This window comes from Rana temporaria, chromosome 5, assembly GCF_905171775.1.
Source record: "Rana temporaria chromosome 5, aRanTem1.1, whole genome shotgun sequence".
Lineage (NCBI taxonomy): Eukaryota > Metazoa > Chordata > Amphibia > Anura > Ranidae > Rana > Rana temporaria.
In genome coordinates, this window is record NC_053493.1 from 281,382,325 (window position 1) to 281,406,196 (window position 23,872).

The 23,872-nt window shown below is 41.3% G+C and overlaps 1 protein-coding gene across 1 annotated transcript in view; it reads left to right on the forward strand.

The window, feature by feature from the left end:
- LOC120940829 overlaps nucleotides 1-13,622 on the forward strand; it is a 60,891-nt gene extending 47,269 nt beyond the window's left edge. Inside the window, exons 4-5 of the mRNA XM_040353903.1 lie at nucleotides 6,345-6,417; nucleotides 13,263-13,622. Coding sequence (XP_040209837.1) covers nucleotides 6,345-6,417; nucleotides 13,263-13,352 — 163 coding nt within the window. The 3' untranslated portion in view covers nucleotides 13,353-13,622. The remainder of the gene's footprint in view (nucleotides 1-6,344; nucleotides 6,418-13,262) is intronic.
- The last annotated feature ends 10,250 nt before the right edge of the window (nucleotides 13,623-23,872 follow it).

Below are 23,872 nucleotides of genomic sequence, written 5' to 3' on the forward strand. Positions count from 1 at the left end.
GTGCTGGTGATGTATATGCACTGTTCAGTACCGGTACATAGCTAATGTGGAAGCTAAGTAATGGGACACTGATGGGGACACTCTGATTGAACTACTGATGGGGACACTGTGATTGGACTACTGATCGGGACACACTGATTGAACTACTGATGGGGACACTCTGATTGAACTACTGATGGGAACACTCTGATGAAGACCCTCTGATGAGGACACTCTGATGGGAACACTCTGATGGGGACACTCTGATGGGGACACTCTGATGGGGACACTCTGATGGGGACACTCTGATGGGAACACTCTGATGGGGACACTCTGATGGGACTACTGATGGGGACACTATGCTTATACTCGAGTCAATATGTTTTGCCAGTTTTTGTGGTAAAATTAGGTACCATGGCTTATATTCGGGTCGGCTTATACTCGAGTATATACGGTACATACATTCAAAAATGCATTTCGGTTGCTCAATCTTTCTAAATGACCATGGGTTGCTTCTTTAGAACTGTAGTGGCTGCAGAGAGACTTTGATCATTAAAATGTCTGGCCTGAGAAATCACAAACATTGGTTTAGCTGTTCCAAAACATCAGGTTACTAATGAGGAGTTTAAAACCAAAGATTTGATGTACTAAAACAATGCTTAAATTAAATTGGAAGGAGCGTACATACATTTTGTCCCTTGCATGTGCTGAAAACATTGAAAACCTTTTAGAATTACCTGGATTTATACTTGAAGTGTGGTCACAGCTTTAGTAATAGACCAAACCAGACTGCTTAGACTAATAAAACATAAGCATTTGTACTTGTTCTTGTCTTTACTGAAAAATCTGTTTCAATATTCACAGTCTTGAGTAAAACAATATAAATATTGTATGCATATTTCTATTTTGTAGCTGATAGAAATTCTATTAGAAACAATAATCTCAGCTGATTTTTTTCTATAGCTGCTGAAACTATTTGCACAATTCTTAGGAGAAATATTAGACTATCCCTCCTTACACGGCTATTTTAGGTCTTTGATATTTCTGGGCTTTCTTTCATGATCAGTTTTCCTTAGGTCATGCCAGTCTAATTTTTCTTCTTTTAACCTTTTAATGACACAATGCTACCCTAGCAATATTTGCATTTTTGTACTCTGTGTTGCTTCAATTATAGCATGCTGTCTAGCTCCTGAATAAGCAATTTAGCCCCTTTTTCCTACATCATGCTTCACAGTTGAGATAAAATGTTGGTACAGCTCTCAATTAATTACATTTCATACGCTACATGCTATTTTTCAGGTGTGGCAGAGGTTGGCATGCATTTTATCAGTTAAGTCAACAAATAAAAAATACAACGCAATACACCTAAACACAAAGCAAAGCAAGCCAATGCAATGTTCATATATTATCAAAAGTATTAGGATGCCTGCCTTTACACGCACGTGGACTTTAATGGGATCCCAGTCTTAGTCCATAGGGTTCAATATTGAGTTTGCCTACTCTTTGCAGCTATAACGGCTTCAACTCCTCTGGGAAGGCTGTCCACAAGGTTTTGGAGTGTGTCTATGGGAATGTTTGATCATTCTTCAAGAAGCGCATTTGTGAGGTCAGGCACTGATGTTGGACAAGAAGGCCTGGCTCGCAGTATGCGCTCTAATTCATCTCAAAGGTGTTCTATCAGGTTGAGGTCAGGACTCTGTGCAGGCCAGTCACGTTCCTCCACCCCAAATTCACTCATCCTTGTCTTTATGGATCTTGTTTGTGCACTGGTGCGCAGTCATTTTGGAACAGGAATGGACCATCCCCAAACTGTTCCCACAAAGTTGGGAGCATGAAATTGTCCAAAATGTCTTAGTATGCTGACACCTTAAGGCCCCGTACACACGAGAGGATCGATCCGCTGGAATTGATCCGTGGACCGGTTTAAGCGGATAGATCCCCTGGTGTGTACGATCCAGCGGATCAAAATTTCTTGACATGCTAAGAAATCGATCCGCTGGAATCCAGTCCAACGGATTGATCCGCTGGTCTGTACAGACTCACCGGATCAATCCGTCCGAATCCATCCCCCGCATGCGTCGTAATGATTCAACGCATGCGTGGAAGTCCTTATATCACAGCGTCGCGCACGTCGCCGCGTCATCATCGCGGCGACGGCGCAACACGTCACCGCGGACGGAATTCCACTGGGATTTTGATCTCATGGTTAGTACAACCATGAGATCAAAATCCGCCAGAGGATTTATCCGCGGAAACGGTCTCCCGGACCGTTTCCGCGGATAAATCCTTTCGTGTGTACTAGGCCTAAGAATGCCCTTCACTAGAACTAAGGGGCCAATCCCAACCTCTGAAAAACAACCCCACACCATAATCCCCCCTCCACCAAATGATTTGGACCAGTGCACAAAGCAAGGTCCATAAAGAAATGGATGAGTGAGTTTGGGGTGGAGGAACATAACTGGCCTGCACGGTCCTGACCTTAACCCGATAGAACACTTTTGGGGTGAATTAGAGCAGAGAATGCTAGCCAGGCCTTGTTTTCCACATCAGTGCCTGATCTCACAAATGTGCTTCTGGAAGAATGGTTAAACATTCCCATAGAAATGTTAAATAAAGGAAAAAACTGCGCTAAACCCACGTGAAAAAAAGCTGCCAGCACTCCAACAAACAAAGTGTATCAAGAATAGAGAACAAATAGTGCAGCACTAAATTAGTCAAAAAGACACAATAAATAAAGTGACATATAAAACAGTTGACTAAGTGAAATAATCAAAAAATGCAGTGATGGGAAAGTCCATATATGTGTATTGTTCACGTATTGTGAAAAAAAATCCTTCCAATTGGGAGCACTGGATGTTGCATAACCGATGGCCAAAAGGGAATAGCAATAACTTCACAGATAGAGAAGATGAAATACTCTTACCCTGTGTTGTGGACTCATCTGTTTGTAAAACAGTGGGTCTGATGAGCTTATGGTCCTCAAGGACCTGAGACGGTATGGTGAGGTCTTCCAGGTAGACAATGTAATCTCGATGGCTCCTGTAATGTGGATCTCGAGGGCTGAAGTGACAGATCAATAAACGTACTGCTACAGGCTGGATGTGGGCCAATTCGTGTGAACTCCAAAAAAATACAAATGAACAAAAAAGTGCTCCAAATGGTGCAGGTCAAAAAAAACACTGACGGTTTATTAGATAAAAATCAAAGTCATATAAACATGACAACAATTAAAAGTGATCACAACAGTAAAGAAATAAAAGCAGTATGGGGTTCTGTGAAGCAAAAACTTGACGCGTTTCACAATACGTGAACAATACACATTTATGGACTTTCCCATCACTGCATTTTTTGATTATTTCACTTAGTCAATTGTTTTATATGTCACTTTATTTATTGTGTCTTTTTGACTAATTTAGCGCTGCACTAAACATTCCCATAGACACACGCCTAAACCTTGTGGGACAGCTTTCCCAGAAGAGTTGAAGCTCTTAAAGCTGCAAAGGGTGGGCCAACTCAATATTGAACTCTACAGACTCAAGCCTCATACACACCTTCGGACCGTTCTCATCGGTTAAGCTGACTGATGGTCTGATGTGCCTACACACCATCGGTTAATTAACCGATCGTGTCAGAACGTGGTGACGTAAAACACAACGACGTGCTGAAAAAAATGAAGTTCAATGCTTCCAAGCATGCGTCGACTTGATTCTGAGCATGCACAGGTTTTTAACCGATGCTTTTGCATACTAACGATCAGTTTTGACCTATCTGTTAGGCATCCATCGGTTCAATTTTAAAGCAAGTTCTCATTTTTTTGATCAAAGGTTAAATAACCTATGGGGCCTACACACGATCGGTTTAGACTGATGAAAACGGTCCTTCAGACCATTCTTCTCTGGCGATCCTATCGTGTGTACGAGGCCTAAGACTGGGATACAATTAAAGTTCATGAGCATGTAAAGGCAAGCATCCCAATACTTTTGGTAATATAATGTACATTTTGGTACAAATGCAGGGTTCTAAATCTATGAAGAAATCAGACCACATTTAAACATTATTGTAAAAATCCAAGTACTTTTTTCTGAATGTCCTTTGTAATGTTTGGGTTTGACTGGAGTGCACCATCACTCCCTATTCAGAGCAAATACTCTCTTTATTTCTACATATTAATCCATATTGTTTCGGTTGAATGATGAACTTGCTTAAAATGTTAAAGCGGTTGTAAACCGCATAAACTTTTTTTTAAAACCTGCAAGGCAAAAGGCATAATCGGCTAGTATGCACCTCATACTAGCCGATTATGAAATACTTACCTCGGAACGAGGTGAACACCACTTACCTGGTCCACGCCGAGCAGGATGTCATCTTGCTCCGGCGTGTCTTCCGGGTATCGCCGCTCCAGCGCTGTGATTGGCTGGAGCGGCGATGACGTCACTCCCGTGCGTGCGCGCGGGAGATTTAAAATCGACAGGGTCCGGTGGATGCCGGTCCTTTCGTAGTGGATTCCCCCCTGCGCATGCGCCGCCCGCATTGCGAGGGGAATATCTCCTAAACCGTACAGGTTTAGGAGATATTCTTTATACCTACAGGTAAGCCTTGTTATAGGCTTACCTGTAGGTAAAAGTGAAAAAGTGGGTTTACAACCACTTTAATTCTTTAAGTTTGAACATGCTACCTGGAAAGCGGCATGGTCTTCTATAACAAGAAATAAAGGTTCATAAATAAATGAGCAACACAACCTATCCTTGCAAGTTATTTTTGGTCACCTTTCTTGCTAGAGAGTTTATCAGTTTCTCTGCCCTTCTCTAGCTTTCGGTCAGAGCTTATTTTCATCTATTTCTGAAATAAACCTCTTGATGCGTATACAAATACTTGCCTGAGCTGTAAAATATTTAACAAACCATTAGTCTGAAAAAACAATTACAGTGAGTTAGCAATGGTCATGAAGCATGAGAAAAAATGTATTCTACAAATATGTGTTATGTGACCTTCAGTGTTAAAAAGGAACTTAAGAAATTCCAACAGTTGGAGAATGCTTTCTGATTCAAAAGGACCAAAAAATATAACAAATATGTCAGTGGATAATACACAGCACATTTACTGAAATATATTTGTATCATGTGTTTTTGCCAACTGGTGCGAGATATACAGCCACACATTCTTTGAAAACCAGTTTCAGAAGCAGAGTAAAAGTTATGTACAAAGCTACAAAACTGAGAAAATTGAGCTATTAAAGCTAGTGCCAGCGAGCAGAACAGTCAATAATAGAACACGTGTGTTTTTATTTTTTTATTTTAAGGAGAAGCATTTTTTTACACCTACTTCCTCTGACGTTACTTTATTTTCCTGTTGTGACTGTATATATATATATATATATAATGTATATATATATATATATATATATATATACAGTATCTCACAAAAGTGAGTACACCCCTCACAATTTTGTAAAAACTTTTCCTGTGACAACACTGAAGGAATGTCACTTTGCTACAATGTAAGTAGTAAGTGTACAGCTTGTATAACAGTGTAAATTTGCTGTCCCCTCAAAACAACTCAACACGCAGTCATGAATGTCTAAACCGCTGGCAGCAAAAGTGAGTACACCCCTAAGTAAAAATGTCCAAATTGGGCCCAATTAGCCATTTTCCATCCCCTGTGTCATGTGACTCGTTAGTGTTACAAGGTCTCGGGTGTGAATGGGGAGCAGGTGTGTTAAATTTGGTGTTATCGCTCTCACACTTCCATACTGGTCACTGGAAGTTCAACATGGCACCTCATGGCAAAGAACTCTGAGGATCTGAAAAAAAGAATTGTAGCTATTCATAAAGATGGCATAGATGATAAGAAGATTGCCCAGGCCCCGAAACTGAGCTACAGCATGATAGCTAACACCATACAGCGGTTTAACATAACAGGTTCTACTCAGAACAGGCCTCGCCATGGTCGACCAAAGGAGTTGAATGCACGTGCTCAGTGTCCTAGAGAGATAGACTTATGAGTGCTGCCAGCATTGCTGCAGAGGTTGAAGGGGTGGGGGGTCAGCCTGTCAGTGCTCAGACCATACGCCATGCTACCCCTGATGGGTCCTGGAGGAGAGTAGTAAAGCTGCACTAGTAGTTATGGCCAAATTGTGCTAACAGTGGAAGGGTCTCAAAGCTGCAGGTTCTAGGAAATTGTTTACACTGGCTCTTCATGCTGTATGCTCCCTATATGGCATGAAACCATTTACATGACGTGGCAATTTTTTTGGTGCTGCATCCCGCCTAAATATGTACTAAATCTAAGCTTTAAACTAGTTTGGCTTCATAGTAAGAAAACAAATATTGTTTGATCAAAAAAAATAATCTTTTTTCTTTTTTCAGGAAATGGAAGCATAAAAAACAAGAGATTAAGCCAGCAACACCCACATTGTGTCCAGTATATAGTTCCCAGCAGGTGAGGAACCTACTGGAGTTTTTTATATGTATCAGTAGAAATGTGATGTTGTATTGAATGAATGGCAAACATACACATTTGAATTACATATGACTTACCTGTCAACAGACTGGTCACCTGTCCACCTGTCCCCCCCATGCTCATGCACTAAGGCAAACGCATACGTAGGTCACACACACGTATGTAAAATGGCATTACATAGCGGTTTGTTGCCGCAATTTTCTTGTAGCCCGTATTGATGCAAAGTGGCACCCATTTTCTTATAGTCTATGGTATATACAGGGAGTGCAGAATTATTAGGCAAATTAGTATTTTGACCACATCATCCTCTTTATGCATGTTGTCTTACTCCAAGCTGTATAGGCTCGAAAGCCTACTACCAATTAAGCATATTAGGTGATGTGCATCTCTGTAATGAGAAGGGGTGTGGTCTAATGACATCAACACCCTATATCAGGTGTGCATAATTATTAGTCAACTTCCTTTCCTTTGGCAAAATGGGTCAAAAGAAGGACTTGACAGGCTCAGAAAAGTCAAAAATAGCTAGATATCTTGCAGAGGGATGCAGCACTCTTAAAATTGCAAAGCTTCTAAAAGCGTGATCATCGAACAATCAAGCGTTTCATTCAAAATAGTCAACAGGGTCGCAAGAAGCGTGTGGAAAAACCAAGGCGCAAAATAACTGCCCATGAACTGAGAAAAGTCAAGCGTGTAGCTGCCAAGATGCCACTTGCCACCAGTTTGGCCATATTTCAGAGCTGCAACATCACTGGAGTGCCCAAAAGCACAAGGTGTGCAATACTCAGAGACATGGCCAAGGTAAGAAAGGCTGAAAGACGACCACAACTGAACAAGACACACAAGCTGAAACGTCAAGACTGGGCCAAGAAATATCTCAAGACTGATTTTTCTAAGGTTTTATGGACTGATGAAATGAGAGTGAGTCTTGATGGGCCAGATGGATGGGCCCGTGGCTGGATTGGTAAAGGGCAGGGAGCTCCAGTCCGACTCAGACGCCAGCAAGGTGGAGGTGGAGTACTGGTTTGGGCTGGTATCATCAAAGATGAGCTTGTGGGGCCTTTTCGGGTTAAGGATGGAGTCAAGCTCAACTCCCAGTCCTACTGCCAGTTTCTGGAAGACACCTTCTTCAAGCAGTGGTACAGGAAGAAGTCTGCATCCTTCAAAAAAAACATGATTTTCATGCAGGACAATGCTCCATCACACATGTCCAAGTACTCCACAGCGTGGCTGGCAAGAAAGGGTATAAAAGAAGAAAAACTAATGACATGGCCTCCCTGTTCACCTGATCTGAACCCCATTGAGAACCTGTGGTCCATCATCAAATGTGAGATTTACAAGGAGGGAAAACAGTACACCTCTCTGAACAGTGTCTGGGAGGCTGCGGTTGCTGCTGCACGCAATGTTGATGGTGAACAGATCAAAACACTGACAGAATCCATGGATGGCAGGCTTTTGAGTGTCCTTGCAAAGAAAGGTGGCTATATTGGTCACTGATTTGTTTTTGTTTTGTTTTTGAATGTCAGAAATGTATATTTGTGAATGTTGAGATGTTATATTGGTTTCACTGGTAAAAATAAATAATTGAAATGGGTATATATGGGTATATATTTTTTTTTTGTTAAGTTGCCTAATGATTATGCACAGTAATAGTCACCTGCACACACAGATATCCCCCTAAAATAGCTAAAACTAAAAACAAACTAAAAACTACTTCCAAAAATATTCAGCTTTGATATTAATGAGTTTTTTGGGTTCATTGAGAACATGGTTGTTGTTCAATAATAAAATGAATCCTCAAAAATACAACTTGCCTAATAATTCTGCACTCCCTGTACACACCACATACTCTCACGGCGGTGATTGCCTTGACACTAATCAAATGCCAATTATTTATATAAGCATTATCAGATTAATGAGGACTTTACTCTGCTTTTCCCCCCCTGTCAGCAAGCTCCAAGTGTTATGTCCTAGAATTTAATTGCAATATAAGGTTCTCCATTTCTCTGCCTGTTTGGTTCCTGCCAGGTGGCAAATTCCGGAAGCTAACATAAAAACTGATTTTGGGTAATTTTACTAGTTAAACCACTTGAATCCTTGGGCCCTTTTCTCCTTAAATCCCCTAGAGTCCCAGTTATCATCTTTGTCTCATTTCTTCATTTTATGCCTTTTAGTTTAAATAGGACATTAATTAAAGTGATTGTAAGCCTTTATTTATTTTTTAATAAAATAACAAACATGTCACACTAACCTGCTCTGTGCTATGCTTTTGCACAGAGAAGCCCCAATCCTCCTCTTCTGGGTCTCCCATTGGTGCTCCTGGCTACCCCCTCACTGGGTGCTTCCATAGAAAGTCGCTTTCTATGAGGGCACTTGTGCAGACTCTCGAGCCGCCCTGTCTGCATGGCTTGGCCCTGCCCACTCGCTCTCTCGTCACAAAATGTGTTTGACAGCAGCCAATAGCTCCCACGGCTATTAATCTGCCTTGTGAGGAGGGAGAGTGCAAAGATAGTCACTGTTCTCATGCACAGCAGTGGATCGAAATTGGGCTTAGGTAAGTATAAGGGGAGTGAGGGGGGGGGGGAGGCGATTCTGTGACAATTAAGGTTTTTTACCTTAATGCATAGAATGCATTATGGTAAAAAAAAACACCAGGCTTTATAACCACTTTAAGTAGCAAATTTGGATACATATATTTTTATCACCTGTCGGCAAACTGTGTTTGAGCCTCAGTGCCTGCATGAATGATTCCTTAAAACTATGCTATGTGAATGAGAACATGGAACAAGTATAAAGTAGGTGTTATATTTTTTCATTGTATTCGACATTGTGTATTACGTCCTTTATCATAAATATGTAAAACATTGTGAGCCAATATGTTAATCTATTGGAGCTGCCAGCACTTAACACACTTACTAAACATGTGAAATGTGACAAAACTAAAATCATAAAAAGTGCAGCACTAAATATAAAGATATCCCTAAAGGGACATATAGTGCATTCAATAAACAATAGTGTAATAAATAAATAAAGTGCAATATGCAAATTTTCACAAAGTGTCCTTATATAGATCAAACAATAAAATACGTATTAAAGTGCAATGTGCAGATTTTGTCCATATATTGTCCTTATATAAATCAAACAATGGTGAAAATATTATGCCAGTACATAATATGCATAGTGAATAAATCGATCTCTCCACAATCATCCACCAGTATATGTGTTTCTCATAATCCTTGTGCTCTCTCCACCGGTTGTGCCCTCACCTTATAGGCTTAGTAAATGTGACTTTGGGAATTATTAATCCTTTGAAATGCTCCTCATAATATTCCTTCTCCTTATAATCTGCCTGTAAACTCCAGTCACATCAATCACTTTAAGGCCTTGTACACACGGGCAAACATGTCCGCTGAAAACAGTCCGCCGTACCGTTTTCAGCGGACATGCCCGCCCGGAGATTTCTGTATGATGGCTGTACACACCATCATACAGAAATGAGAGACAATCAGTGCGGACAGACAGCGCGGTGACGTGTTCGCGCCGCGCCGTCGCCGCGCCGATGACGCGCCGACGTCCGCGACGCTGAAAGGTCAATGCTTCCACGCATTCGTCAAAGTCATTCGACGCATGCGAGGGATGGCGGCCGCTCGGACATGTACGGTAAGTCTGTACAGAGGACTGAACATGTCCGACGGACAGGATTCCAGCGGGCATGTTTCTAAGCACGTTTAGAAACATTTGTCCGCTCGAAAACGGTCTGGCGGGCAAATGTACGCTGGAATCCTGTCCGATCGGCCGTACACACGACCGAACATGTCTGCTGAAACTGGTCCGCGGACCAGTTTGAGCAGACATGTTCGGTCGTGTGTACGGGGCCTAAGAGTTAAACATTCTTGCTGCTGCTCGTGAACTCCAATCACCTCAACCACATGCAAAGCAACCATATCTTGCAACAGTGCTTTATTGTCTTTAAAATTGTATTATATCCAAAATGGTCATAACAAATGAGCGCCCACATTTCAAAAAACGTAAGCAAGCCTCTGTGTATTTTACTTGTACCACCAGTGCTAGAACAAATGTATCACCTCTCAACCGGCTCTGCAGCCTCGGCCATCAGTGCTCCTTCCTTCCGTTACACTCAGAAAGGTGCATCCTGGTTCCATGTCCCTCATCCTCTCAGGTCCCTCCTACTAGTATAATCACTCCTCGTGACTTGCTTAGGGAGATGTGATTGGCTGATGAATGTCTTTGTGTTAATAAAGCAGCTTACCGTCGGCATTTTCTTGTAGCCCCTATTAATACAATCAGCAAAATGTTTCCATCCCATATTCCTTCATGGCGGTGGTTCTTTTAACACTGCTTTAGCAATATTTTCCATGTAATTACAACTATTTCAAATATAAAGCTATATTTGTAATGGTCGCCGAATGTCCTATTATTTGCATAGCGGTTTGTTGCCGCAATTTTCTTGTAGCCCGTATTGATACAAAGTGGAGCCCATTTTCCTATAGTCTATGGTATATACACCACATACTCTCACTGCGGTGATTGCCTTGACACTAATCAAATGCCAATCATTTATATAAGCCTGCAGCATAGCAATACATGTATCCTGAAGGTAATCTAGGGGCTACTAGGACATTCATCAGCCAATCACATCTCTCTGAGGAATTTACGAGGAGTGACAAAACTAGTAGGAGGGACCTGAGAGGCTGACGAACGTGGAACCAGGAAGCACCATTCTGAGTGTAACAGACAGAAAGAGCACTGACATCCGGGGGCTACAGAGCCAGTTGAGAGGTGATGCATTCTTCCTAGCAATGGTGGGGCAAGTAAAATACACAGAGGCTTGCTAAAGTTTTTTGAAATGTAAGTGCTCATTTGTTATGACGTTTTTGAATATAATAACATTTAAAAAAAGATATAGCACTATTGAAAGATCTGATTGCTTTGCACGTGGTCGATGTGATTGGAGTTCACGAGCAGCAGCAAGGGGGCTTAACTCTTAAAGTGATCAATGTGACTGGAGTTTACGGGCGGCTTATAAGGAGAAGGAATATTATGAGGATCCTTTATGCCCAGTACAGGAGTGGATTTGAACTTGTATGGACAAACACCAGCTATAGCAATAGCAGCTAAAAGGGTAGTCTTGTGTTGATGACAACTGCCCCCACAGTAAGGCTTACCATACATGGATTGTCTTTTCTGATACGCTGGTTAGCTGCTTGAAAAAAAAAGCACATATTTCACAAGTGAAGTGGATGGCGGAATCCTCCTCGCTGTGCCATTGTTTTCTGACAGCAGGCACTTTTCACTGACAGAATACACTGATTGGTACTGCAGATCAGTTCAAGAGAAGTCCGTCATTAGAGCCTGAACCGACCAAACTGCTGAAACAACCAAATTTCAATCCTTCTATGGCCAGCTTTAGTGTCTGAAATGGCTAACCAATGTTAACCCATTGAGTAGCCTTTTATATTCTATATTAGTCACTGTAGGGACTTAATACTGATACAAGCACCATAGTATTTAATGTTAGGGCATCACATCCAGAAATATTTGCACTAAAAACGTATATAGGATGAGGGGAAAAAGGGACTTTATTGGTACCCCCCCAAGGAATGACTTCACAGCATTAATTTCCAATTATTATAAAAATGTAACTTTATTGTAACAGAAATATAATTGAAAACATATGCACAAGTTGCGCCTCCTCAAGCGACTCCCATACAGTTATGACTTGTCCCCATGCAATATGAAAAACATCTATTCAAACCAACTTTAACTTTAAATGATATCAAAGAGATGCATATTAACATATGGGAGATATGGGAGACAATTCCACATGTACATAGTTCTTCTACATGTTTCACCGTTCAGGGCCACTTGCTCAGGAGGTGTGGAGGTCCCAATATTTAAAAGTGGAGAAATGACTAACCCCGGTCACAGATCCCGCCAGAGCCACCCAAATCCCCTGCTGAGGCAGGTATGGGAGCAAACAAGAGCCAAATAGCAGGCAGGTAAAAACAAAGGGAATATATCATTGGCACTTAGGAGACTCTGAGCAATGAGGTCAAATATGTATCTAAATATTTAAAATAAGTATCACAATGCTTGAGCAAAGGGTGTATTAGAATAGGCATCCATATACTGTATACAGGTAGCTTTACATGGACCATCTTGAGCACACTCTCTATATGTCCCATCTATACAAGGGTCTGCTCCAGTTCACCATCTCTTGAGGAGGCACAACATGTATATATGTTTTTACTCATATTTCTGTTACAGTTATGCCCTGTACACACGATCGGTTCTTCTGATGAAAACGGACCGATGGACTGTTTTCATCGGACGAACCGATCGTGTGTAGGCCCCATCATTTTTTTTCCCATCAGTGAAAAAAAATAGAACCTGTTTTAAAAAAACGATCGTCTGTGGGGAAATCCATCGGTCAAAAATTCACGCATGCTCAGAATCAAGTCGAAGCATGCTCAGAAGAATTGAACTACATTTTTCTCAGCATGTCGTAGTGTTTTACGTCACCGCGTTGGACACGATCGGATTTTTAACCGATGGTGTGTAGGCAAGACTGATGAAAGTCAGCTTCATTGGATATCTGATGAAAAAATCCATCGGTTTAGATTCCATCAGATATCCGATCGTGTGTACAGGGCATAAGAGTTTATTTTTCTAATAATTGGAAACATTGCTAATGGTGCAAAGGAGGTGGGCTTGTGGATTGGTGGGAAGTATTTATTCTCTGAGAAAAAAACAACAACTTTTTAATGTATTTAATGTTTGGTTGTAATGTTTTTTTTTTCTTTCAGTCTGACAACATGAAGGAAGAGCACATTTATGCCAATTTTCAGCCAAATTCACTCAGAGATTATCCAGCAGTTCAAGGACATTATAACTGAAGGGTTGCGTATATACATAATGCAAATTGTAATGCTGTAATATGGATGATCTACTTCAGTGGGCTGCTTGAAAATTCAGTTTAGCATAGCTAAGTAATTCAAATGTAATTATAAACATCTGGATTATTATTTTTGTTATGTGTTCAGCTATTAGATTTATGGAATGTCCTTTGCACGTAATGAAGCAAACTGTAATGTCGCATACAGACGATCAGACATTCCGACAAAAAAAACGTGGATTTTTTTCTGATGGATGTTGGTTCAAACTTGTCTTGCATACACATGGTCACACAAATGTTGTTGGAAATTCCGAATGCCAAGAATGCGGTGACGTGCAAGACGTACGATGAGCCGAGAAAAATGAAGTTCAATAGACAGTGTGGCTCTTCTGCTTGATTCTGAGCATGCGTTGAATTTTGTGTATCGGAAATTCAATACACACAATCTGAATTTCCGACAACAAAACTTGTTGTCGTAAAAATTTGAGAACCAGCTCTAAAAAATTTTGTTGTCGGAAACTCAGACAGCAAATGTCTGATGGAGCCTACACACGGTCGGAATTTCCGACAACAAGTATAACTGACAGCAGTGATCACACAAGAAAAACCCTACAGACTGGTTCCACTGAAGTCGATCGATAGATAAACTTCAGTACAGCCAGCCTGCCCATAGGTGGATTGAAATTTGTCTGGTTCCTGCTGAACCGGCCAAATTTTTATCTGTCTAGGCTGACCTAATTCCAAAAAGTTACTTTCATCCATGGATAATACCTGTACAGTGCTGACCCTCTGTGATGAAATAAAGATAAAAGCATTTTCAGAGGAGTACTGTGAATCTCTTTGAGAGGTAATGCATACCTGTAAGAATTACAGTTACAAATTAACTAATTAGGCCTGATTGCACTTAAAGTGAAAAAGTATCTCTGAGACTAGGTCTGCTTTAATGATTTCTGTACTGGCATCTGGTACAAAATGAGACAGAATGTAGGAAATATAAAACCATCTCATTGCATTATTTGGCAAGTGCTGATTGCACATGCTGAGTTAAAATCAGCTAATCCTTTTGGTCCAGATGTCTTGAGTTTATGAAAATCAAAACAATGGGAAATTACTTTGCATTCTTGTTTTGCATAGCTGTGCATACATCTGCATACTTTTGTAAAAACTTTAATTTAGCACTTGAGTTTAAAAGACTTATTGTTTTACCCCCCCCCCCCTCCTTTTTTTTTAAGGAAAAATTATGTTCTTTGTCTTCAGCTAGAGAAAGTGCCACTGGGTCAGGTGATGTGATCTAACAAAAAAACATACAAGTAGGACATTTTATATAATGTGTTGCTGCTGGTTTCTTGGGTTGGCAGGTTGGAGCAAGTCTACAATATATTGGATTGCTGGATGCCACTGCTTATGATGCCGCGTACACACGGTCGTTTTCTGCGATGTGAAAAAACGAAGTTTTCTGTGAAGTAAAAAACGACGTTTTTAAAACGACACTTTTCAAAAACGATGTTGCCTACACACCATCGTTTTTTCACAGTGCTCTAGCAAAGCGAGGTTACGTTCACCACGTTTTTCCATTGAAGCTCGCTTCATAACTAGCTTCTGGGCATGCGCGGGTGTAAAAACGTCGTTTGAAACGTCGTTTTTTGCTACACACGGTCAATTTCTGTGAAGTCAAAAACGACGTTTTGAAAAACGACACATAAAATTGAAGCATGCTTCAATTTTTTTTGGTCGTTTTTCAGAAGACATAAAACGTTGTTTTCTCCCACACACGGTCAATTAAATTGACGTTTTTAAAAACGTCGTTTTTTTACATCGCAGAAAACGACCGTGTGTACGCGGCATAAGACTTGGAGCAACAGTCCGTTCTCACTGTGCATGGCATTTCTTGTTCCCCTCAGTTTGTAACTGTCTGAACTGGGAAGGGCGCTAGGCAGAATTTGGGGTCACAGTGACACATAAGGATCAGACATTTGGAAGGCATTGCTAGAGTTAATAACCAGTTTATCTTCATAAACAGTTTTGCTTCAGATCAATAAAACATGGCCTCAGCTACCAAACTAACCAGACACATTGGATCAACGTTGCTGTAGGTCAGTTTGCACTTGTATTTGATCCTCTTGACATATTTTGGCATATTATAGATAGTTAAGGGCTTCTCTGAAACTTCCTCACCAGCTCAGGTGGAGCAAACTACATTCCCCTATTCCCTTGGATATTGCCTTCTCTCCTCCCTCCCATGGGCGTCCGCTGAAATTTTTTCAGGGAGGGGCGCTTCGGCAGCGGCGATACACGGTCGCATTTAACCCTTTCTTCAAATGCTAGCAGGGGTTAAAAGTGCCCCGCTAGCGGCCGAATAGCGCAGCTAAAATGATGGTAAAGCGCCACTTTACCGATAACGCGGCCAGCTGGCAGTGTGAAATAGCTCTTGAGATAATTCAGCTTAACTCTATGCCCACATAAATATAGCCTAGAGAATGTACAGAACCCCCTTCAGCACAGACTCCCCCTTCAGCACAGACCCCTCCATTCAACACAGATGGACCCCCCATTCTGCACAGAACACTCCATTCAGCAAAAATGGACCCCCCTTCAGCACAGACCCCCCCATTATGCACAGACCCCTCCATTCAGCACAGACCCCCTTCAGCACAGATGGAGCCCCTTTAAGCACAGACGCCCCTTCAGTACAGACCCCCCTTCAGCACAGATGGACCCCCCATTTAGCACAAACCCCCCTCCCCCATCCCATTCAGTACCTCAGATCAGCCATCAGCGCAGCACAGGCACAGCAGGTTCCCTCCCCCTGTGTACACATAAACACTGGAGGAGAGGCAGCTTCACTCTGCTCGCTGTGCCTGTGTGACATCCAACCCGGGACCGTTTAGACAGCCCGTGGTCACAAAACTCTTCAACGCTTTCTCGATTTTCCAGGGGGGGGTCAATTGCCCCCCCTTGCCCTATGGAGCGGACGCCCATGCTCCCTCCTAATAGAGGCTCAGTAATCCAGCAATGCAGCAGACAGAAACTGAATAGTGTAAATCTATTTTTATTAAAACGTTGAAGGCTCTAAAATCAGAACGTGCAAATGCCTTCTACAGGATGCCTCAGATTGCTTTGGGGTCCCTTAGAATAAAGAACCATCCTGCTACATCTTTTTTTGAAATAAGCGGCGAGGAGCCAAAAAGGATCCATATTAAGCTGTCTTCTCCCCTGGCTGTATGGGAAGAAAATGGTAAGGTGTATTGACAACATTTATGAAAGATCAAATAAAAAGAACAAAAAAGTTCAAAATGAAAAACAGCGCTAAACATTGGTTAAAATGTCCAATTACATATAGTGCATTCGTTAGGTGCCGGTTTTATAAATCTCAGATGTGCAGATAGTCCATAGCAGAACCTACACCTTTTTCCCAGACAAGTCACCACGCGTGGGGCACACTCCCCTTTGGGGTATTCACTCACCAGAAAGTTAGAAAATATGGGCACTGAAAGGTATCTTTACACACGATCATCCGTTCAAGTGTCAGTACATGGACCGCCTATGGGGCTGGAAAGTATGAGGAGCTGTGTTTATTCCCCTCAAACTTCTCATTAATCTGCTGGGTGTGGACCGAACAAGAGCGAGCTGCTGTCCTGCCACAGAGAAAACACTACTACCATCTGTCTGATAATCCGCAAAGTGCCATTAAGAAGATATCATGGCAGCATTTTGCCCTTACTGACCCCCATCTTGGAACGGATGATCGTGTGTAAAGATACCTTTCAGTGCCCATATTTTCTAACTTTCTGGTGAGTGAATACCCCAAAGGGGAGTGTGCCCCACGCGTGGTGACTTGTCTGGGAAAAAGGTGTAGGATCTGCTATGGACTATCTGCACATCTGAGATTTATAAAACCGGCACCTAACGAATGCACTATATGTAATTGGACATTTTAACCAATGTTTAGCGCTGTTTTTCATTTTGAACTTTTTTGTTCTTTTTATTTGATCTTTCATACATGTTTTGCTACGGTGTCAACTGACATTGGCCCAGATTCAGGTAGATCCGCGCAATATTTGCGTGGGCAAAGGGCAACGATTTTTGCTCTGCGCCCACGCAAATATTTCGATTTGCCCTCGATTTACGGAGCAGTTGCTCCGTAAATTGCGCGGGCGCTATGCTAATTAGCCCTGCGTAAGGGCGCCTAATGTAAATGATCCCGCCGGGGGCGGGAATCATTTAAATTAGGCGCGCTCCCGCGCCGAGCGAACAGCGCATGCTCCGTCGGGAAACTTTCCCGACGTGCATTGCGGCAAATGACGTCGCAAGGACGTCATTTGCTTCTAAGTGAACGTGAATGACGTCCAGCGCCATTCACGAATCACTTACGTAAACGACGTGAAATTTAAATTTCACGAGCGGGAAGGGCGGCTATACTTTAGCATTGGCTGCCCCTGCTATTAGCAGGAGCAACCTTACGCTAAAGTCGCCGTACGGAAACTCCGTACCTTGCGTGCGCAGGGCCCGCGCAACTTTTGTGAATCGGTGGTAGTATGCAATTTGCATACTATACGGCGATCACAATGGCCGCGCCCCCTAGCGGCCAACGCAAGAATGCAGCCTGAGATATGAAGGCATAAGGAGGCTTATGTCTGTCATATCCTAGGCTGCAGTCCGCGTAGCGATGTTCCTGAATCAGGGGCATTCGCTACGCGGGAGCAAAACAGCTATTGCGCCGCGCAACCTATGGTTGCGCGGGCGCAGTAGCTTCTTGAATCTGGGCCAGAGTATTTAAATAGCTGCTGTCACACATTTAATATTTTTGTTCTGTCATCCGAACATGATAACATACGTTGGGATTTGAGTATTTGACATATTGAGATATTAAGTTGTCCCATATGACTCACATTTTGGCTGATTTTCAATTAGACATCATATTGTACCGCATACTAAGGCGCTGAGTTGTGCTACTAGGCCTTGTGTTGCACTCTTTTTTTGCTATTGACAACATTGCAAGGACATCATGGAAAAATGCAGTCTATGCAGTTGCTAGCCTGCTTACACATGCCCCAACTGTTTGGGAGCTCCTGGCCCTTTTAGTAAGTTTAATTAATGAGTGTTGTTCATAGTGCTGATGACTTCACTTGGAGCTATAGAAAGAAAAAAAACAACAACATTTAAACATGACAGCAGGATAGCTGCAAAATCAAGAATATATTACTCCTTAAAATGAAACACCTAGAACTTATGAAGAACATTTACAGTCGTTGTATATTTGTTTAACCAGTTCAGCCTTTTGTACATAATTTATGGACCAAAGCAATTTGTACATATTAGCTATGACCCTATTAATTTTGTGATAGCTTTGACATAACTTAAGGTAACAAAGTAATACATAGATTGTTTTGTTCAGTACAAATAGGGCTTTTGCTTGCTAATATTTTTTTATTTTATTTATTCTATATACAAAAGATGTAAAAATGTGCTGTTGTAGTTTGACCAGTATTAGTTTTTAAAGCAAAAGTCAATAAAAAGTACACATTTTATTGTATCGTTTTTCCGGTGTTAAATGATGCTAGAATTTATTTTTTATTACAAAGCATAGAAAAGTTATTTATAATTTAAAATATATATATATTTTTAATTTTGCACTTAAGAAAAGTTATTTATAATTTAAAATATATATATTTTTAATTTTGCATTTGAAATGCTTCACTAAATTAAATTGAGGAACAAATTAATTACATTTGAAAATATGTATACATTTTAGTAGTCAAATAAATTGAAAGTAAAAAAAAAAAAAAATCATCAGCAAAATAATGGGGAAGAAGAGGATGAAAAGATTAAAGTGGATGTAAAACCGAAAAAAAAAAAAAAATTAAGGCTTGCACCTTGTAGGATTTCATGTCATCTGTGCCCTGTCTTGCCACACAGAGATAATCCAGCTCTGAGCATTCCTCTTATCTTTTTTCAGTGAGATAAAAACGGTCCCTTGCTGTGAGTGACAAGTGATTTACATGTCTTATCCACGAGTGTGAGAGAGGCATTCTGTGTACATTCTGTGTACATTCTGTGTACATTCTGTGTACTTCAGATCCACACCTCAGAATGATTGGGCATGCTGAAGTAATGTGGTGACTTTCCTGGGTTTTGACTGGATGTTAGTGATCATGTGGCATAATCCACAAGACCAGCAGAAGTTCAGTCTAAGAAATATTGATGCCTGGCCAAGGGGAGTGTAGAAGTGGGTGGGGAGTCTACTGACATCACGACCCCTCCCACCAAGCTCCAGACAACAGACCCGCCCACAGAATCTGCAGTTTTTGGGGTCTCATAACAGACAGAGGGGAGACATTTTACAGGTAAGGATACATGCAAGAGTCATGTATATCCTTATAGATAACCACTTTGGCAGTAGTTTAGAAAGGATGAGAGTGGGTTTACACCCACTTTAATAAGGGCTAATCAGTATTAAAGTGGATAATCAGAAAAAAAAAACTTAGATTGGGCCTACTCGGTTACCTCTAATGATTGGTATCTAATGTCCAGAGGGCTGCTTTGCCATGTATTCCATGCCAGATATAGTTTAAACTTTGATCTTCCTGGCGCTGCTGGTGTGACTTCCCGTTTTATACAGTAATGATATGGGGTCACCTTCTCCATTCAGAAAACATCCTGTAGTATTTTTAATGAATACAAGGAATTTTATGATTTAGTTTCAATCACAATCTCCGGCTGTGCAAATCCATAGTTAATGACAGCGTGCAGCAAAAATAATCCATCAATTATTAACAACTGTGGAAAGAGTGTGAAATTACTGCGCTAGCCAATCATGTGAAAAGCAGCTAAAACAAAGTCAAGGAAATATATAAAAACACAGTGTAGCACTGTAAACCATCATAAATGCAACATATTATACAGTGCATAAAAAACATATAAACATAAAGTGCTTGTATATAGGAAACGTGCAAAGTCCAGTGGCTGTAGCCAGTGATGTGTAAAATCACCAATATAGTGAGTTCGTAAAGGCAAATAGCCCAAATAAGAAGGATTCTGGATCCACTCTTGAAAAAAACACTTTTGGAAGTGAGATGAAACAGTAATGGCCAATGTAACACCAGGGATAGTGTATCCTCCACCCGGGGAATGGGGATGAATACTCTTACCAGACGTGGTGGACTCAGGTGCCGGCGGCAGTGGGTCAATCAAGCTTATGGCGACCAGAACCTGAAACTCCAATGATGTACTCTGGAACTCCCACAGAACAGGATGGAACTGGAACACGGTTACAAAACTATCTGAATGCATATAGTGAGTGTGAAAACACTCTCCTTACTGTAGTGGTTCTACAAGATTTGTGATTCTATTCACATGTGCTGCTGGCTTTTCTGTTCCACCCTGCTAGAACTGGATGCATCTTGCTCGTAACCAGGTTTCAGTTCCATCCTGTTCTGTGGGAGTTCCAGAGTACATCATTGGAGTTCCAGGTTCTGGTCGCAATTGATTGACCCACTGTCCCTGGTGAGTACACCACGTCTGGTAAGTGTATTCATACCTATTCCCCTGGGTGGAGTATACACTATTCCTGGTGTTACATCAGCCGTTACTGTTTCATCTCACTTCCAAAAGTGTTTTTTTCCAAGAGTGGATCCAAAATCCTTCTTATTGGGCTATTTGCCTTTACGAACTCACTACTGTATATTGGTGATTTTACACATTACTGGCTACAGCCACTGAACTTTGCACATTTCCTATATACAAGCACTTTATGTTTATATGTTTTTATGCACTGTATAATATCTTGCATTTATGATGGTTTACAGAACTACACTGTTTTTTTATATATTATTAACTACCCGACACCCACCAATGTGTACACTTTGCACTCCCATTACTAAATTACAGATGCACAACTCTGCTGTAATGTAAACCTAAGTTCCCTGACACTGTGTTTCTGTTGCAGCAGCTAGGAATTTTAGGTTAGTGAAAGGCCTAATTACACACAGGCTGGGTTTGTCTTAACCACTTACCGCTCGGAGGATGTCCATGGATGTCCTCTGGTTTCAGTGGGTATACAAGAATGATGCCTGTACCTATAGGCATCATTCTGGTATGTATGTTTTCAGCCGGTGATTCCCTAACATGCAGAAGTGATTCGATTGGCAAATTAGCCACTCGACCACATCTGCGGAAGGAGTTCCCACTTCCTCCTGCCGCCTCCTCTCCTGGGCTCTACTGTACGATCGCAGTGCCCAGGATGTGGCCTGCAGCAATGGCTGTCCTAAACTGACATTGTTCCCCTCTCTCTGTAACACCGGAAACTGGGAATAATGAGTTGTGTAATCACTTCCGGTTTCGTCCCTAGATTTATCTGGCCACCAGCGGCCAGGAAAACAGGCATTCAGACCGATCTGTGTCTGACTGACTGCATGGAAGGCTAGAGGAGAGATTTGGGGTCTAATAGATCCCAGATCTCTCATTAAAGATGATCTGTCACGATCAATGCTTTTACAGGATATTTTTCATCTCTTGTGATAGCAATAAAGTTAATCGCCAAACAAAGTGTAAAAAATAAAGTTTGTAAAAAATAAATAATGATAAAGAAATATGTAAAGCACCCCCATCCCACCGTACTTACATGCAAATGCGAATGCATACATTACTCCTGCATGCATATGTAAATGGTGATCGCACCACACATGTGAGGTATTGTCATGAACATCAGAGCGAGTGCCATAATTCTCACCCTAGACCTCCTGTGCAACTCTAAACTGGAAACCTGTAAAGGTTAAACGTCACCTAAAGTGTTACCTATGGAGAATTTTAAGCACCGTAGTTTGCTGCCATTCCACGGGCAGATGCAATTTTAAAGCTTGACATGTTACATATCTATTTACTCTGTGTAACATCTTCTTTCACATCATACAAAAAATTGGGCTAGCTTAAGTGCTTTTTTTTTTCTATTTAGGAAAGTGTTTTTTTCCCAAAAAAATTGCATTTGAAAAACCCCAGCGCAAATAATGTGTGATATAAAAATGTCAACACCCACCATTTTATTTTTTATTTATTTCTGCCAACAAAAATTGTTGATTTTTACATGTAGGAATGAAGTGTCAGAATTGGCTTGGATGGCAAGTAGTTAAATTCACATCTGATCCAAAACGCAAATTTCATCCTTAACAAAACCTAGAAACTTTAAGACATTTCAAAAGTTTCCCATAAAAGGAAGAAAACCGGCTTGAAGGTGCTCTTACAAGTAACATGCAAATGTGCTTTTGCACACCATGGTGCTGACTTGGATCCTTACCTAAGCATTATCAGGATGGTAACTGAAGGATGAGATGGGATGTCAAGTGAAGAAAAGGTAAATACAGTGGGCCAGATTCACAGAAAACTCCGGCGGCGTAATGTATCGTGTTTACGTTACACCGCCGCAAGTTTTCAGCGCAAGTGCCTGATTCACCAAGCACTTGCGTGTAAACTTACGGCGGTGTATCGCAAAGACGTCCGGCGCAAGTCCGCCTAATTCAAATGGGGTGTGTACCATTTAAATTAGGCGCGCTCCCGCGCCGGACGTACTGCGCATGCTCCGTTTTGAAATTCCCGCCATGCTTTGCGCGAAGTGACGTCATTTTTTTGAACGGCGACGTGCGTAATGTACTTTCGTATTCCCGGACATCTTACGCCAAAAAAAAAAAATTAGAAATTCGACCCGGGAACGACGGCCATACTTTAACATGGCTCATCTAAAGTTAAGCCATGTTAAAGCAGGCTTAACTTTGCGACGGGAAAAAATTACTAGCGACGACGTAACGAAAACTGTCGTGGATTGCCGTAAAAGCTCATTTGCATACCCGACACAGGAAAACTCCACCCAGCGGCGGCCGAAGTATTGCAGCCTAAGATCCGAAGGCGTACGAAACTGTACGCCTGTCGGATCTTAGGGCTACAGTATCTATGCGTAACTGATTCTATGAATCAGTCGCATAGATACACTCAGAGATACGACGGCGTATCAGGAGATACGCCGTCGTATCTCTTCTGTGAATCTGGCCCAGTATATACAGCTGGGGAGGGGTACAATTTATTTCTTTAGCCTGCATAAGTAAAGCACAGGTTTACTTTAATATACTGTAAGGCAATTAACTTCCAACTTTGTGTCTATCTTTCTAAAATGCAAAGTGAAGTACTGTACATACTTAAATTTTCTAACAGAACTTGTTGACCTTTATTAATTCTGAAGATGTGAAGCATGTGGAGGGATGTAGTAATCAAATCCCATGTGGAAAGCATTGTCTGTAATTTTTTTATAAAAAACAGTGTGCTAAAAAGAAAGACATAAATATGTGTTTTTTTTTTTACAATGGTTATAACTAAAAACTATTTTATATGCAGAACAATATGTTGTTGGGTCTGGTTTTGGCAACCATTGCTGGTAAAGATAAAGTTGTTGCTAAGTAAAGTTTATATTGAGCATTTCAGGATGTGTTTTTGAGTTTAAATAGTCTTTTAATAGAGCTGGCAAAATGCGGGGCAATT